The sequence below is a fragment of the Myodes glareolus genome, chromosome 15 (genome assembly GCF_982192425.1).
Source record: "Myodes glareolus chromosome 15, mMyoGla1.1, whole genome shotgun sequence".
Taxonomy (NCBI): domain Eukaryota; kingdom Metazoa; phylum Chordata; class Mammalia; order Rodentia; family Cricetidae; genus Myodes; species Myodes glareolus.
Window position 1 is genome coordinate 43,838,603 of NC_142040.1, and position 18,870 is coordinate 43,857,472.

An 18,870-nucleotide genomic window follows, 5' to 3' on the forward strand; every position below is an offset into this window, starting at 1 on the left:
AAGTCCTCCTGGGTTGGAACTCCCCAACTCTAACTCCTTTGTTCTGCCTGCTAATGAAGCAAACCAGCGGAGGAGTCACCACTTTCAAACACGTGCAGGAGACACACCCAGCCTCACATCTGAGAGATCTAAAGGATCAGATTCCAGGCTTCCAGGGAGCCAGGAAGGCACAATCACTTATCTCTTCAGTTGGCTAAATATTGGCTTTGGGATCTTGGTTTGCGATACTGTCAGACTCTTGGTCTTATCTACCAATTGATTTTTGTGATAACATTTGTTGAGCACCAAGATTTGTCTCTTCAGAGTCTTAAATGCTGGCCAGTAGCCATTGACTCAGCAAAGGATGCCCCCAGAGCACCAATAAACAAAAGCTACAGGGAGTAGCAATTTGGGAAGGCCTGTTAACATTCCCCTTTGTTGTCTGCTAAGGCCTGAAGCACGTGGTGGTGACAGAACTGGTAATAATCTGGTCACATTCTCAGATCAGCCCAGAGCGGGGACTTTATAATATAGTAACAATGGGGGGACCACAGTTTGTTACACCCCTAGGCCATGCCAACCCCTAGGTATAGGCGCAGAACAGAAACTGTGCCATCTTAACTTCCTTGGACTGCAAGCTCTAACGAAACATACTTAAGCTTCTTCTTGCCACCGTGACAATTTGAAACAGCTAGGTTTGGGCAGATGAGCTTGTAAAGCTCCACTTGCTTCAAAAGGATACAGATTTTTAGGGCCAGTCCCAAGAGGCATCAGCGAATTGCTTGCTTTAAGCCTTAGAAACTGCGCAGAAACTCTTGAGAGCCAAACTTTGTTTCTCATCGTCACAAATTGTTCTATGTGTGCACAACGCACTCTGGTCTTCTTTAGGCCTGAAGTGGTTTTTCATCTGGGCGTTCCTCACGGCAGGGAGGGTCTCAGGGTAACTCCGCTTCACCTGGCAGCTCTCCTCAAAGGGAAAAGAAGTGCGAGTGCTTGTGACTTAGATCAGAAGGCTCCTGTGTGTGAAGTCGGTCAGGGGTTCAGCTCAAAAGAGAAGACCCGCCCACCATCCTCTCATTCACCACCCCAAGAGAACACTGAAACATTTGTGGCTACATTTCATTTATCAGGCATGGAGAGGACAAGTCTAAATCGAAAGGCCAGAAAAGCTGTGCGGAGAAATTAGTCCACTATTAGGCTGTAAAAGATACCAAATGTTTGAAAACGTGTAATGGAGACAAGGCCAAACCAGAATATACCTAATTATAAAATTGTATAAAATTGTATAAAATTAACAAAGGTGCACGGAGTCTCCAAACGCTTAGCGAAACAAGAATTATGTGTCTTTCTCGACTTCTTTTGCTCAAAGGACAGAAAAAGACCACAGGCATTAACCTTGGGTTTCGCAAGTCACTGCTGCCTGTTGGTAAACGGACAGACTCGATGAAACGAAAATGTTCTCTTTGCTGGGGTCAGCTCATGTGAAGGAAGGTGAATTTGAGAGTTTTGTGGGACTAATTGAGAGAGGTCAGTTGAGGTCAGGGCTGGGAAGGGCTTGCAATTAACTGCTCCCCAGGTACAGGGAAGCACCTGCAGTTAGCACCGCTGGGCAGCTGATTGGTGTGAATTGGCCATCACTGCTCAGGAAATTTGGGTTTAGCTAGTACACCTCAGGCCCTGGGAAGGTCGTAGTGTGTAAGGTACAGGCCTCCGGGTCTTCATAAAACCTGAAGAGGGTGGCTTAGTTATTATAAATGTACCTTTTCTGACAGTAAATTTATTCGTCCTTTCAGGAAATAATGAATACTCTTGTGTGAATACCCTTGGGCTAACAGACTATGGAAAGTGTCATCAAGTAATTGGAATTTTCCTGGGATTCTCACACTAGGAGAAGAAACTTGTCTCCTGGAAAGAGATTTTACTGTTTTGACAGCTGGTCAAACCACCTTGCAGGAGATACTGGAGCTGAGTCGAAAGGATTGGGACTTAAGTCCCTTAAAGGGTCTGCTTAATTATGCATACCTCCTGCCCTTTATTTAACCTTAAATCTCAAATCAGAACCTGAAGATGTACATGGGTTGGTCACTGGACCTCTTTGTTTCTCAGAGCAGGAGGCCGGGGCTGCCTTTATCGGTGCCACCAGGGCCCAGGTTCTGACTGTTAGTCTGATGACAGGAAGAGTCCGTGTATTTGTAGTCCACAGGCAAATGGCTGTGTAAGTCAGTTATTGTGTGTGTTACTTATTTTATGTGCAGTCCCTTTTAAACACAGCCCCTGGCACTTAGCAGATATGTCTTAATATTGTTAATATTGCTGAATGAGCTGTTTCATTCATGTTCTTTTTTTCTTTTTTGAGACAGGGTTTCTCTGTCGCTTTGGAACCTGTCTTGGAACTACTTCTTGTAGACCAGGCTGGCCTCAAACTCACAAAGATCCATCTGCCTCTGCCGTCTAAGTGCTGGGGTTAAAGGTGTGTGCCACCACCGCACGACTGTAAGCCATATTCTTTCCTGGACTTTTCTTAAGTAAGATTAACTCAGAAATATGGATATTTTATATGGATTACCAATTAAAAATTAACAGTGGCTCCCTGGAGTAAGCATAGTCTCTTGTTCAGTAGTTCAGGCTATGAGACACACTTCTTTCTGTCCTTTTTGGGAAATCTTTTGTCCTAATCTGCATTGAATTTATGATTATCAAACCTAGCTTTATTTTTGAATAATAAGGGGGCGTGGCTCTGGAGAGCTGGCTCAAGGGTTCAGATGACTTGCTGCTCTTCCGGAGGACTAGGGTTTGAGTCTCAGGATCAACATGACAGCTACAACCATCTGTAACTCCAGTTCCAGGGGATCCATTACACTCTTCTGGCCTCCATGGGCACTGGGAACACACATGGTTCAGACATATATTCAGGCAAAACACCTATACACAAAATAAAAATAATAAAAAGATCAAAGAGGGGAGGAACACAGTTACACAGACACACACACACACACACACACACACACATTGTTTCTGAGACAGGATTTTTCTGTGTACCCCTGACTGTCCTGGAACTCACTCTGTAGACCAGGCTGGCCTCGAACTCACAGATATTCTCTTGCCTCTGCCTGCCGAGTGCTGGGATTAAAGTTGTGAGCCACTACCACCAAGCTACCTGAGAAATATCTTAAACACACACACACACACACACACACACACACACACTTGTTATGGTTGCCGTGCCATGGTGGGAGGCTGACATAGAGGGATTGCTTGAGGCCGGGGACTGGAGGAAAGGCCTCAGCTCTAGAGGCAGGTGAGAACAAACCAACAAAAAAGATCCTAAAACAATTGTTTTTTGTTTTGTTTTGTTTTCTGTAATCTTTACTGGGTCATAATATCCCACAAAGTCTTAGGGGGCCAAGGGTAGGAAGACAGAGAAAATTAGGGAGACAAAGGAAGAAACTTTCACTTGGAGTCTGAGGAAGCCTCTCTCCGTCTAAGAGTCAAGAACTCATCTCAACTAACATTTGCTGAGAAGACTGTCTACACAGAGAAAATATTGCTTTCATATACTGAAGAAATCCCCATGCACAGCGAGCCCTGAGTTAAGCATAAACAGTACCCAAACACCTGTCTTCACAAAGATTTTTTATTAAACAGAAAGGAAAATTAGAGTGGAGACCTTTGGAGCCAGGGAGAAAACAGCAGCAAATGACCTTGCAGGCGTAGCTTTTGACAAGAGAAAAAGGAGAGGTCAATGTTAGGATGGGCCAGGATGGCATATTTTGATTGTGCATGCCAATTAGGTGAGCCGAAGGAGACTTTTGATGGCTGGATGTCATTTCTTTGATAGCTGCATCTTGGTAGTCAGCTTCAGGAGGAGGAATTGGCCAAGTAAGGGAATAGACCTTGGGAGCTTGCTTTAGGGTTATAATCTCTGGTTTACAAAGGAGAGGGAAGGAGGAAGGGCAAGGGCTGCTGGAGCCCTGTTTGCCAGGCCTGGGCCTGCCTGGGTCCTTCATACACCTTACATGAAACTGTAAAAAGAGCAGCTAGTTACCTTTCTTGCCCCACTGTATATGGCCTTTCTCATTTCCATGTGTAAACCTTCCGTCTTCCAGGAATTTCACATGAAACCCCATTTACCATAAAAAAGAGCATCCTAACTATCCAGTGGACTGCTTGCAGCCCCTGCTTTGATCTTATCACATTGAAATTCCACCTAAGGCGCCATTGGAGTCACCCTATAATTTCATCTAACAAAAAAGGGGAATAAAAGAAAAAAAAGTTTCTCATCAGTCCTTTGAGTTGTAACTTGTTAGGCACCAAAATGGTATGTACGGTACTGGCCAGACACGGCTCTGAAACACACACACGTGCTTCGTATTAATCCTCATATTTAAATCTACCTCGAGAAAAATGCCTTTTTAATACACTCCACCGGGGCTTCACACCGTCCTATTCTCAAATTCCTTCCTGCAGTGTTACCCCAGTGGAGGTCCCTAAAGGACAAAGGCCTGCTAAGTAAGGCTTTTGCGTTAGAACACAGGATCCTTCTCTCCTGACCAGCAAAACAATCGTTTTTAATTATCTTCATTTATTTGGTGTGAGAGCAAAAAATTCCAACCTCAGGCCCCTCATGGATAAGAGATAACATTGTATTCCACAACGTTTAACAAAGGTGAGCGGCCTTCTGCCGTTTACATAGTATTCCCTTTACTTAGTTTTTTGTTTTTGAGCTCTTTGGCGCCAGGAAAACTGTTGCGGCAAGCAAACAAAAGGAGACACACTGTGGGGCCTTGGGACTCTGATACCTTAATCCGGAGGGAACTATCTAAACCTTCGGAGATTGGGTTGGGGGAGGGCATGCATGACTGATAGGAAACTCTGAGGAACACTAAGTACCGGGCTCAGGGCCACTGGATAGCGCCTCTGGTCTGGCAAAAACAAACCTTGGTAGATTTAAGATGCATTGGAGCAGAAGTATCCTATCTTATTCACCTGTCTCCTTAAAGTAAATAAGCGAACCCATCCAATGGACGCAAAGTACAGTCTGTAGGGAGTTGCAACACGTCCCGGAGGTGATGGGCTAGACATCACCTGGCTGACTCGATTAGCTAGCTGCCACCCCAACCTGGGCAAGTCGAGAGAGTGGAGGCGGGAGAGGATGCGGCGCCGGGGTTGCACAGCACATCCGGGCGAGCCAGCAGCGGGCTGCGGACTGCATAATTGATGAGGGCCGGCGCAAAGCTGGGCTGGCCTCGGGTGCGCCGGGAGCGTCTCGGGGGAGGAGGCCAGGGCGGCCGGCCCCTCCCACTCCGCTTTTTCTCGCGTGTCCTGTCCCCGGGACTGGCAGTGGGCGCCCGGTTACCAGCAAGTGTGCGTAGGGAATAAACGGAGACGGATCGCAGCAAGCCGAGGGCGCAGCAGCGACCAGGACCGACCCGCCCGCGCCATGCGCTCGCTCACTGGCCCGAGGGCGTTCGTGGCGCCCGGCTGCCCGCTGGTGCTTCTGTGCCTTCTGGTGGCGACGTGCCCGTATCGGGCAGAAGGCGATCCCACAGGTGCCTGGGGTACAGGGACCGGACCGGGGAGGGCTCTGGGCGCACGAGTAGGGGCGCAGTGGTCCCGACCCTCCAGCCGGAGGACATCCCTTGCAGCCCGCGCAGGGACCGAGGGGGATGCGGGCGCTGGCGGCAGCGGAGCGGAGGTGGCCTCTCATTGGCTGGGTGAGGGTTATCCTAGGAGGAAACGTGGGAGAAGGGGCGGCTCCAGGTCCGCCCGCTCTGGGGGTGATTCCGGTTCCAATATATCCCAGTTTGATCCCGGGAGCTGGTAGTGGGATAGGATCGGGTTTTTCCGACGAAGTGGGCTAATAGAGTGCGTGGGTTCGTGCGGGGGATGCTGGGGGTTTGGCTTCTGCTACTGTGGCTTTAGGAGTCCACATTCCCCGAGGCCAACTCCCTTCACTAGAGGCCACAACGAGGCCCTCGTATCACCTTTCCTCCTGGCAGGTGCTGGCTTTGAGGATGTTTTTTAGAGCAGATGGTTAAAAAAAAAAAAAAAGTCACCACACCCAGCCAACGCAATCAAGCCCAGATAAGAAAATTATCTGTGTGCATCTTGTCTTTACATCGTGGTCTTTATCAAAACAAAACTTTTTTCCCCTAGGGTGTTGGGTTGCGCGTTTAAGGCATGTCAACAGAAGGATTTATGTGAAAAACATTACCTAAAGTCAAGATCGAGTTTGCCGAATTAGCTCACCTGTTTATACTTTTCTGTGTCGCAAGCGGTCCTTGTAACCCGCTTTTCAGTGCAAGTTCTGTGTCTGTGAAGGGTTAGCTCCCATTTAAATCACCGCTAACCGCTCAAGCAATTGAGAGACTGGCCCACTGGGAACTAAGCCCAGACATTCTTCTACAGAAGGGTTTCAGCCATTATAGATTGTTTTCATGAGCTTGTAGATTGGTTCAATATACTATTAAAAATGATCAAAGGGACACACACATACACACACACAACTTGCATAAAACCTTTTGAATTCCTCCAGCTTCTGAATTTCTTGCTTCACATCTGTTTTCCATCATAAGACTTAAAAATAATTGTCCAGGGCATGACCCCCTTCCCTGCGCCCCTCCTAGAGTACACCTGATTCTTCTGTCTTCATCCATTCTAAATATTGTTTTCTTTTTTTCCAACCCACTTCCATTCCCTCTTCCCGTTTTCTCACCTTCCCTCCTCCCTCTCTTTTCCCTCCTTCTTTCCCTTCCCCCTTCCCCTTTCTTCCCTCTCCACTTCTTTCTCCTCTTCCTCAGTTCTGAGTGTGTAACTCTGGGCCTCCTTCGTGGAAGGAAGCAGCTCCATCAGGGAGCCACAAATCCAGCCTCAACTGTTGTTTTGAGAACCAGAGTATTTTGGGTTAGCCCTAGAAGTTTGGTTTTCCACTTGTCAGTGTGTGGGAATTATAGAAGAGCTTTCAAAAGATTGATACCCAGGTCTTGTTTTAGAAAAATCTGATTTATTTAGCATAGATGGCAGTCTGCCTTAATATCTTTGGAAACTCCGTATATGAGGCAAAGCAGGCAAAAATCACATAAGAGGACCCTGAGGGTGTATTGTTAGATACTCTGCTGGCATTTCCTTGAACTTAATGCACACACCTGGCTTCTAAAAGGAGGTTGAAGCTGTTAATAAATGTGCCCAGTGACAGAGGGGATCATGGGACTTCCTTACAGTCTCCACTCAGGTGAAAGTTCTGAAACAATGGGGAATTTGAAAAGCACGGCATCTGTGTCTACTTTGAAGCGGACCTTCAAAGTGGTTATACTTTCAGCGATGGAAGAGCACTGGCTACTCTTCCAGAGGATCCAGGCTCAATTCTCAATACCCACATGGTAGGGCATAGCCATTTGTAATTGCAGTCCCAAGGAGATCCTATTTGATGCCTTCTTTTTTTTTTAAGATTTATTTATTATGTATAGTGTTCTGTATGCATGCATGTACACCTGCAGGCCAGAAGAGGGCTCTATATATTATTGTGAATAGTTGTGAGCCACCATATGGTTGCTGGGAACTGAACTCAGGACCTCTGGAAGAGCAGCCAGTGCTCTTACCCTCTCCTGCCCCCATTGATGCCCTCTTCTGGCCTTTCTGGGGCACAGACATAGATCACACACACACACACACAAATAGATAAAGTAGTCAGGTCTACAAAGCTTTCTAGATTTAGTATTTTAATGAGATTCATCTTATTTGCTAAAACTACTGCAAGTTTTAATGGATGCCTTTTGTATTTATACTTTGAACTACTTAGAGATAGGTGTTCTGCTCAAAGAAGACCTTGGGGACGAATTTCATTAACAAACTGGGTACAAGTCCCTCTACTTCCGTTCTGTAAGAGATGTGTGCCAGCCCCTGTACGCTGCCGTGGGTAGCCTGATAAGTTAGATTTTATTTTCTCCAATTTTCAAAAGAGGAAGTTGGGGCTACCGTTAAGCAATTGCCCGAGTACACATAGTTAGTTTGGTGGTTAAGCAGAAAGTTTAAAGCTAGTCTGACTCCACAGCCTGTCTTTTTAAACACAGTTTTCTCTGAGATAACCGGAAGCATTGACCAAGAGTGTAGTGTGAGAGTCTGCATGCATGTTAGGAGCTGAGGGACACATGCAGTTTTGAGTCCTGGAATGAAGTCAGGGGTAAGGCACAGAGAGTGAGTTACTGGCTTTTTCAAGTTTTCTTTTCTTATTTTTTTAATTGTTTTATTTATTTTGTGTATGTATGTACGTACACGTGTGCTCATGCATGGGTACTACAGTCTGCTCCTGAACATCAGAGGCCAACTTGAAAGTCATCTTTCTTCTACCACGTGGGCTCTAGGAACTGAACCCAGGTTGTCAAGCTTGACATTGGGGTGCCCTGGTCTGCTGAGTCATCTCAGCAGCCTACCCCCTCTTTTTAAATTAAATAATAGATATAAAACTACCTTTGTGAAAGAAACATTATAACACAGGAATATTTTGCCATCATTATTATTATTATCACATGGAGCAAACTGAGGGAATGGGTTATTTTTGAAACCTTTTCAATGCTATAGTTTGGAACTTGCATCTTAACTTCCAAAGAAATAGCTTATACGCTATTTTGATTTGCTCCCTTCCCTGTTAGTCCCTATATTTTCTAGTAATAAATATTTGTGAGAATGTATCATATTTAAATGCCCACATTTGCCTGATAACGTGTTTGCAGAAAACACTAGCAGTTTTTGTCTTTAAAAGTATTTAAACTTCGGCTGGAGAGATGGCTCAGCAGTCAAGAGCACTGACAGTTTTTCTAGAGAAGACTCAGGTTCAGTTCCCAGCAACTACATGACCGCTCCCAATTGTCTGTAACTACATAGTTCCAGGGAACCCCAACACCCTTACACAAGCAAAAATACCAATGCACATAAAAGTATAAAAATAATTTTAAAAGATGCTCTTAAGAATGATATTTAAATTGCTTAAATGAACAGACTTATTATAAGCCCATCTTTATATTGGGGTATTTTAAATTGGGATGTTTCCACATTTTAGTCATGTTAATGTTTGTTAAGAACATGTTCAACCAACTTTCATCCTGGTCCTTCGTCACCCGGCCTCAGTTCCTTTCTCTTCGTGGTTTCCGGAGTGGGCCTATAGCCATTGGAAGAGCAGGAGCAGGAGGGATCTTGATTTGGTCTGGTAGGTGGGGCTGGCATCACAGAGAACCTGGTGAGGATGACTTCCAGGGAAGAGAGCAGATCAGGGAGGGAGGTTAGGCTCTGCACAGTGAAGGAGATGCTTCCACAAAAGTTTAGCTCACCCCTGGTTTCAGAGTTGAGCAAAGTGACAGAGGCTACTGAGCAGGGGCAAGGAGACTGGTAATATCTGACCCACGCTCCAGAGCAGACAAACACAGAAGGTCGAGTCTGAGTGAGAAAGGAGAGTGACTCTGGGGGGACGGATGTGGCAATTGCAGAGGGATGTTGTATACACGGGAATTGATCAAATATGGAAATCTATCAGGGGAAGCAGGATGCAGGTTTTCCATTAGGGTAGGAGGAAATAAAGAGGAGTGGGGGAGGGGAAAACCTTTGGTATCAGTATGAACTTATGACTACAAATTTGTCTCTTCTTGTCACAAATGTACAAATATGTGTATCATGTATAATGTACATGTTATATATGTGTATATTTCATGTTACAAGTATGTTGCTGTGTGTTTGAGTTTGCATACACATGTTGGTAGCTCTGCCCACTGACTTCTAGGTGTTGGCATCCAGCCCTATTCTTTTTAATAATATTGGAAAAATGGCTGATTTCTCCAACGTGTGGAGCAGTGTGTAAACCTGGGACATCCTCCACCAGAAAACAGGAAAGTATTCAAAGAATGATGAGCCATGTCTCAAAGAGTAAGGAGCCAGTTTAAGGGGTTCACACAGAACAGTTCTGGAAAAAACTGCGCATTCAAATAAATAAGAGTCCTAAATGATGATGGCATTTCACTGAGAAGGGTCTTGCTATGTAGCCTAGGCTATCCTTGTGTTTATGATCCTCTTGCATTAATCTTCTGCGTACTGTTATTAATGGATTATAGCTAAACGAGAGAGAAATTCATGAGTACAGATTGATTAAAAATTAATCAAATTGGTCGACTGTTTTCTGAAGAACAAAGGATTTCCTAGTTTTTCCTATAAAAATCTTACAAGTACGGCTGGAGAGATGGCTCAGTGGTAAAATTTTAAAATTATTTAAAAAGCTCACAAATAGCAAATATTGAAAAAATAACTTAATGTTAGGGAACTACATTTAAAGTAGTACTGGCAGTACTACTTTAATCAAACAAAGTGAAAGTCACTACAATATTTTATTAAGGAGTTTTCTTTTAGGGGCTGGAGAGATGGCTTAGAGCTCAAGAGCACTGGCTATTCTTCCAGAGGTCCTGAGTTCAATTCCTAGCAACCACATGGTGGCTCATAACCATCTATAGTGCGATCTGATGCCCTTTTCTGGCATAAAGTCAATAGGGTGCTCATATACATAAAATAAATAAATAAATAAAATTTTTAGAGAGTTTTTTTTTCTTTTTTCATTTTTTTTGTTTGTTTTTTTCCTTATGTCATCTGGTCTGATAGGATATGGTAAGAAACAACACAGTATTATCTTTGACATTACTGCCAAGAGTGCCTATCCCAAATTTAATCATGTTATAATAGCCTGGATAGTCCTGAGGGTCAAGGTTGAAGATGTCAAGATGAGAGCTGTTGCCAGGAAGGGGAATGGAGGGACGGGAAGCTGATGGCAGCGTGTGCTCCTGAGCCTTCTGTAGAAATGCCCACAGGAGAGAGACCTAGCAGGGGCTTGGCATGAGCTGGCCGTGCAGGCATGGCAGCATCCCTATTTCAGTGCAGCCTGGGATGATGTGGGATCTCTCTGATGCAGGAAACACTCAAGTAATATCTCAGAGAGGCCCGTTTCATCATGTCAGTAACGTTCCTTTCACGACGATCGGGGGAAGAAATGCCAGTTTTTGACATTTCCTATAAACCTGAGCTTGTCTGAAGAGAAACAAAATTTGCTCAGCTTTTTCGAAGGAAGCTTGACTAACCACAGTCATTCCATTCAAACAGTAGTTGAGAACTGGTCACCCGTGTGTTTGGTTCCATTTTTAAATTTATGTGTACATATGTACCTGTGTGTGTTTATATGTGCCATTAGGTGTTGGGGGAAGCTAGAAGTGTATTCCTTGGAACTTTAGTTACAGGTGGCTGTGAGCCACTTGGTGGGTGTGCATGCTAGCAGCTGAGCCCAGGTCCTCTGCAGGAATAGTAAGTGGCCTTAACTGCTGAACTGTCCCTCCAACTCCTGGAACTATTTTCTAGAGAACATGCCCTTAAACAGTAACAGTTAGATGTGTGCTGAGCCTGACTGCCTCCCTCCCTCTGTCCCTCCCTCCCTCCCTTTGTCCTCCCTTCCTTCGTCCGTCCTCCCTTCCTTAACTTCGTCCTCCCTCCTTCCCTCTCCCTCCTCCCCTCTCTCTCCTCCCCCTCCCCCCTTTCCCCTTGCAATTCCTAGGAACTACTCTTGGCTGCCGGCATCTCATATTTCATATTTCGCAATGATAAGGACAACCTCGCGACTAAACCACTTTGCACACATACATTAACATAGACGGGAAAGAAAAGACTCCTTTGCAATGTTTTGTTAAAAATAAACTCCGCAAGGTACCATCCTCATTCAGGCATAGCGGAATACCTCTGTAATGTTGTTTTAGGAACGAGAGACATTGTCTTTAAAGATGGTGCTGTTTGTTTTATTGAATACATTTTTTTCCTGTTTTTAAAGTTATTGAGGTTAGTGTAGCTAATGGATCCCTCCTAATCTCCAAACAGTCTTTTTTGAGGGAGGGTTTTATCTATCTGTGGTTGGCCTTAGACTCACTGCGTAGCCAAGGATGAATTTGAATTCTTCATTTCCTTGCCACCACCTCCCAAGTGCTGAGGTTACAGGCGTGTACCATCACATCCAGGCCAAGATAAAATCTTTTTTGGCCTTTGAGTTGCACAAGTTAAGAACCCGAAAGGGAATTTTGATTGATCTTAACACTCCAAGTGCCTCTGTCATATATCTAGGGGCAAGGAGCAAGCCATAGCTGGTTTCTTGTTCCACACTTCAGTCCCTCACCCAGCAATGGGGTTTCTTCCTAAAGCGATCCTCAGAGTAGACCCAGGGCAGGGGCAGGAGGCTGTTTGTCACCTGTGAATGCCAACTTGATATTTATGCTTTAAAATATTTATGTGTAAACTATGCAGAACAGGAACATGGGGTTACAGGAGTGTTTGTAGATTCTAAAAAGTAGCCGTACTGAATCAGGAACGGGGAACGGGGGTTGAGGATGTAGGTACTCAGAGCCAAGCTTTCTCGGTCTTTGCGTCATTTATTTTTTGGTCTGAGTAACGCTTGGTTGTCGTTGGTGTTATTATGGAATGCTTTCGGAGGTCATGTAAAAGTACACATTGTGCTTGTCAGAGTTTTATTTTTTAAAGCTCAATGATAGATGGCCTTTCTGTCCAGTAATTCCCTTATTATCTGAACCATACTAGTTACCTGCCTGGAATGTTCTTTGTCTGGAACTGTTAAAGGTTGACTTGTACCCTTGGCAGCTCATAATTTCCTCAACAGACTCTGGAATATGCCCACAACTCTGAGTATCCTGACACACCACCCCTGCTTTTTTCCCTTGTACTACAGTTATGAAAGAGGATAGAAATACTAGATGCCTAGAGATGCAATTCCAAATGCATTGTTCGTGAGCAGGATTTTACATGGTAATAAGATGTTTTAAAGCTGTAGGTAAGCCATAATACTGCAGTCCTATTCTTACATATGTTGTTTCCTTCATGAAGAAATATACTGATTTTTCATATTTTAGATTTTTCAGTAGTATATTTTACCTGTTCCTAAGTTGTAGTTCTTATAATTGTGTGTTTATACTATTGTGTGTCAGAATTTTAAAATAAAGATTTATCAAAATAATCTTAAGTATGCATATTTATAATAATAGATATGCAAATTATGCATAAAGAATAATATATTTAATTTAATAATAACTTAGAACTTCTTTTTTGCAATCCTGTAGATTGAACAGTACATGCTAGGCAAATGCTCAACCCCTGAGTTATGCCATTTTAAACAAAAAGTATTAAATCCAAAATATTAAACTGTAACGAGAAGGACCTAGAGAGATGGCTCTGTGGTTAAAGGTACTGCTCTTGCAGATTAACTGGCTTTGTTCCCAGCACCCACACAGCAGCTCATGACCATCTATACGCTCCATAGGGCCTGATGCCTCCTCCTTCTACTCTACATAGACTCCTGCATGCATGTGGCACACATAGTCACACAAGCACACATACATGCAAATAAACTTTAAAAAAAATCTAGAGAAGATGCAATAATAGAGAAATATTAGAGAGTACAGTCTTTAAAACAATTTTTTAGTAGTGGGGGTGAAACCCAGGGTTTTTCACATGTATGGGAAGTAATATCTACCACGGTATCTCAGCCCTCTTTTCATTGAATCTCTTGAAGCAGTAACTAATGGAGCTGCCCAGGCAGGCCTTACATTTGCAATCCTCCTGCCTCAGCCTTGTGAGTAATGGCAAAGATTACAGGCCTGCACTAGCAAGCCCGGCTTAGAGGAAGTAGTTATTCTTACAGGAGATGCACTTGAAGATTTCCTTCCAGAAATAAAAACAGTTCTTAAGACTCCTCCCCGTTTTTCTAGCATTTCTTCCTTGTTTCACCCTCTTCCATCTGCTTCTTTTAAACAAAGTTCATAGTTAAATATGTGAAACAACGGAAGACACTGTAACCTCTAGTCCACTCCATGGTGGTACTACTGTAAATTTTAAGCCCCTCTAGCAAGACCTGTTTTTCTTTTTTTCAAGACAGGGTTTCTCTGTAGCTTTGAAGCCTGTCCCGGAACTAGCTCTCGTAGACCAGGCTGGCCTCGGACTCACAGAAATCTGCCTGCCTCTGCCACCAGAGTGCTGGGATTAAAGGCGTGTGCCACCACTGCCTGGTACAAGGCTTGTTTTAAGACGTAATATAAAACCGTTTTTTTTTTTTTTGCATCAAGTAAAAATGGGTTGAAAATTAGGTTGCCACTCAGTTCTTTGATGCAGTATCTTTATGCACCATCTCCCCTCAGAGGGAGGAAGAAAAGTCCTCTAATCTCTGCAACAAGCGCTAGTTGTCATTCTTTTAGGTTGGCGTTTCATCAGTTACCTGGGAGAGAAAGCCAGGTGGAAAGTGTCCAGAAATGATTAAGAAAAGGGTGATTGTAATACCTTGAAGAATGCATGTTTTGAACTTGGCACCATCACTCGGGATTTGTGTGACTTTTCCTAATTCTCTCCCCGCCGCTTTCTCTAAGAATTGAGGTTTATGGTGGAGACTTTGTCATTAAAGTACTGAGCTATTATCAACCACATTTTGATACTTTAGGTCCCCATCTACTGGCCTGTCTCAGCTTGGGACGTGCGGTTCCTACCTCTTCATTTTTATTTCCTTTTGTGAATCAGCCTAATCCTTTTAGGGATGCATCCGGGCCACATCTGTCTAAGCCCTCCCCGCTGAGATTTTGGTGAACTTCAGCCTTTGAAGCCCCTTCCTCTCTTTGTTTTCTTGTAGATCTAGATAGGTTCTTCCAGAGTTGGTCCCTGGAGGTGAGGCGAGGAAAGCCGTCCCAGCCCTGATCTCCTGCAGTAACCTTGACCTTCATGCCCTTTCCAAAGTGAGGCTTACCTTCTGTACCCTCTGTAGATCCTGTGCTAACTTGTATGAAAGACGCAAGCTCATGACACTAATACCAGGAATAAATGTTTCAGAAATGTTAAGGACTCAACCACTCGGGGCTCAAACAGTTACTTTACCATCCACTAGCTTTTAGGGATCCAGTTTGCCCCACGTCCTGCTCCTTGCCCGCACACACTGTATATCAGGTACTTTTATCCTGACTTAAGTGGAGTCAGGATAAATGTGACACATGGCATTTTTTCCTGACTGCTGTCTCTCTCCTATAACTGACAGTGTGAATGACAGTCACCGCCACCAGAATGAGTGATGGTGGCCATCGGAAAGGGTCCCATGCTCGTGTGAAGACTAGGACATGCAATGAGAAATATCACAGTAGACAGCGAGGGCAGAAAGGAGGGCTTCCAAATGAGGGGATGTATGCTTTGCAACATTCCAGATCAGATGGCAGTCATGATAGCTCTTTCTGACCCACTTTTTCTTCCTAACTAGCACCGAGTGAGTGGTGTCTGTCTCGGACTTACTGTATTATTTCTTTAATATAATCTCCACATGAGTCATGCCCAAGAGTGGGACTAAGTAATTTTTATTAGAAAAAAAATGTTGACCAGACTTTTTTTAGCATGCATATGTATAGCATGCATGCACGTACACACACATTCAAACTCAGGTCACCAGGCTTGGCAGCAAGCACCTTTATCCACTAAACTATCTGGCCAGCTCCAAGGTGGTTTTTAAGTAATTATCTAGTCTTGGCGAGGATATTGTGAATATAACCACATGCAATTTGTCTTACAGATTCGTCTTTTACAAGTCTACCTGTTCGAGAAGAAATGATGGCAAAATATTCAAACCTTTCCTTGGAGAGCCATAATATATCACTGACAGGTAAGAGGATCGCGTCTCAAATAGAAAAATGCCAAAATAAGTTTTTAAAAGGTGTTAAGTCACTGTTTTTGTCTTTCCCAGCTTTGGTTTTCTTTTTTGGTTTTTTTGAGACAGGGGTTCTCTGTGTAGCAGCCCTGGCTGTCCTGGAACTTGCTTTGCAGACCAGCCTGGCCTCGAACTCACAGAGATCCTCCTGTCTCTGCTTCCTAAGTGCTGGCATTAAAGGCATGTTCTACAACTACCTGGCCAGCTTTTGTTTTCAATATGTGAAATGATTACAGAATTTTTAAATTAATAAGAGTGGTTTGTTCCAGAAACATCAAAACAGGACAATTAGAATCTAAACTCTTTTCAGTCTGTTTATTACATTAGTAACTAATACACTGCCATTAGTAACTAATACATTGCTTTTTTTTTTTTTTAGATAGTTTTTTACTATTTCACCAGGCTTGAACTGTTTCTTACTTTGTTTCATGTGACCAGAAAATTTGAGGCAAATTTTCCAAGCCAATGCCAGTGAAATGTGTGTGCTGAGTTTTTTGATAGAACATTAAACAAAAAAACAAAAAATTTTATCAGCTTTTGTTTCTCCCCAGATATTCTCGATCCAGCATTTGGAATTTATTCTTGCAAAAGTCAGCCCCATATTCCTGTGTCGTGACTCACTCTTTTTGTTTTGTGTGTATTCTAGTTGTTGGTTGCCAGATGAATCAATTATTTAAGAGGGACGCAGGTGAGAAACATCGGTTTGCAAATTCTTTGGCCAGGTTGGCAGAGTGGATTGCAGGACACAGGGCTCACTCAGCACAGCCTGGTGCCAGGAAATCAAGGATTAATGCTCAGGGCCACAACAAGGAATACTTTATTAACTAAATTGTGCTAGGTATTTACCTACGCTACTGAAGGTTTACCACTTAGCTTTTCGTGATTTAACTCTTAGCTACTCTGATTGTTCACCTGAAGCCAGATTCCTCCCCTCATGAAAGGGCTCATTGTTCACAGTCCCCCATGGTTTGTTTGTTGCCCTGATTTGTGCACATGTCCGCCTGGCTTTTCCCTTCCTTGTACTCCCCCCCACCCCCCCTGCCCCGCACTTCACTTTGTCCAAGCCTGAACAAGCACCAAAATGCATCTTAAGAACTGGCGCCAAGGCTTGTTCATGACTTCTGTGTACTCGGCTGTTTGTCTGCTCTCCCTCTTAATGTTTCGCAGTCTGCCTGTCGTCCCCATGAAAGAAAGCCTTGTTTGACATGGAGACACTTGAAGACTTTGACTTTGAAGCTTTCTTCTGTTGCAGCAGTTCTTATGAAATAAAGCCTTTATAAAGGTCTGGATTGATGTTTATTTAAGAAAAGCAAAGATCTGACAGCAGTTTTGGAACTCTGTCTCTTCCGAGCTGTGATTATGTCTTCATGTAGCCTTTTTGCTTTGGTTGCCATTCCGTCAAAAATTCTCATGTTGGGAGCTATGTTTACTGGTTCACGGAATTGAAATAGGAACCATAGGCATTTTCTTACTGCCAGGACTGACTGACTGACTGACTGACTTCCTTCCTTCTTTCCTTCCTTCCTTCCTTTCATTAAGGGTATGCCTAACGAAAATTGGTTGATCTTAAACTTCACCTGTCTTGCCTCCCAAGTGCTGGCATAGAGCTGTGCACCACCATCACTAGTTACCGAGCAGACTCCCTGTTTTCCATGAATGGTCCATTCTGCCAACAATGATTTCTTCATCACCTTTGTTTGAAAATGGTCCTCATGGCATCTTCCTATTGCTGGCTTCCTGTTTTTCTTTCCCTCTGGACATTTAGAAACTGGCATTACTATTAGTGTGTGGGTTTTTTTTTTTTTTTTTTTTTTTTTGAGAATCAAGCAGAATACCTTAGTTACAAATCCTGGATCAGAGGACAACTTTGGCTGTACTCAACAAATTTATTTAGTGAGAAAGGGGCCCTGTGCCTGGAGAACGAGAAAACATGGCCTTTGGTTTAAAAACAGAGCAACAACAAAAAAGCTGGTTGTTCACTTTTTTAACGTAAGACATTATTTACTTGAGAAATTCATCCTGTTGAGTGTGTGCTGTGTGCATTTTTTTCTGTATAAGTTTTACCCTTTATAACAATTCTTGGAGGTGAGCACTGTTGTTATTTCAATTAGTAGTTGAATACAGAGACATACAAAGAGGTTGAGTGAACTGACCAAAATCCCAAGTGGGAATTGGGTTTTGAACCCAGGCAGTCTGGCGCCAGAGTCTCTGCTGGGCCAAGTAACTTTTTAATGCCGGATTATTCCTTTCTTTTAGCAGTATTGCTAAAACAACTATGCCTGCTTTAAGGTGGATGCTATAGGAGCTTTGAAGTGATATATTCAAAATCTATGAAATAAGGTCATACATAGTAAATGCTTTAACCCCAACTAGTTTAATTTTAGAGACCATGTTTCCTGAATAATTGATAATTGATGTTACTAAGGAGGGAAAAGTCTCTTCCCCTCTCTGTGTCATTCCTGGGCTTTTAAAACCTGTCTTTGATAATGGATTTTTTGGCAGTCTTTGCTTCCATGTCTGCACTTTAGAATGTTTCTATATTGTTACTTTCAGTGTTTTCTCTTTTCCTCTGCAAATGGTGCTGGTTAGTGTAGCAATGTTGTCCTTTAAACAAGGCGATGAAAAGCCAAACATCAGCTGGCTGCTTTCGTCATCAGCCTGGTGAGGGCTGAGGTGAGCTTTTTACATTGTTGACCCAACCCATGTTGTGTTTACCAGCTGACCTGGCAAGGCCCCCAGGAGGGAAGGAGGAAGCGTTGTCAGGTTTGGTAATGTCACTGGAGATGAGGAAATACAGCCTTGTTGCCTAGCCACAGGCAGGCAGGACCTCACACGTGTTGTAGGGTCAGGAGTGGAGGAAGGCGGGGGAGGTCCTGCACATCTGGTCTCCTGGACTGCTTGCTGCAGGGAAGGTCCTAGACTACTTTAATGACTGGAAGCTGTTCGTGACCTTTTCTGGATCTAGTCTTTTAAGGACAACAGAAAGACTGGTGATGTACAAGGAAGGATAACATGAGTGGGCTTTAACATCCACAGTGAGGAGAAGAGGAAACAGGACACAGCTCCACCGTAGCAATACATAGGACAGCAACAGCAGGCAGCTATTGACCTCTAAGTAGGGTCTTTGGAGCAGAAATCCT

At 43.7% G+C, this 18,870-nt stretch overlaps 1 protein-coding gene across 1 annotated transcript in view; it reads left to right on the forward strand.

Annotated features, from left to right (window-relative positions):
* The first annotated feature begins 5,247 nt into the window (after positions 1-5,247).
* The window catches only part of Emb (embigin), a 49,883-nt gene continuing 36,260 nt past the window's right edge, over positions 5,248-18,870 (forward strand). Inside the window, exons 1-2 of the mRNA XM_048443059.3 lie at positions 5,248-5,528; positions 15,596-15,685. Coding sequence (XP_048299016.3) covers positions 5,420-5,528; positions 15,596-15,685 — 199 coding nt within the window. The 5' untranslated portion in view covers positions 5,248-5,419. The remainder of the gene's footprint in view (positions 5,529-15,595; positions 15,686-18,870) is intronic.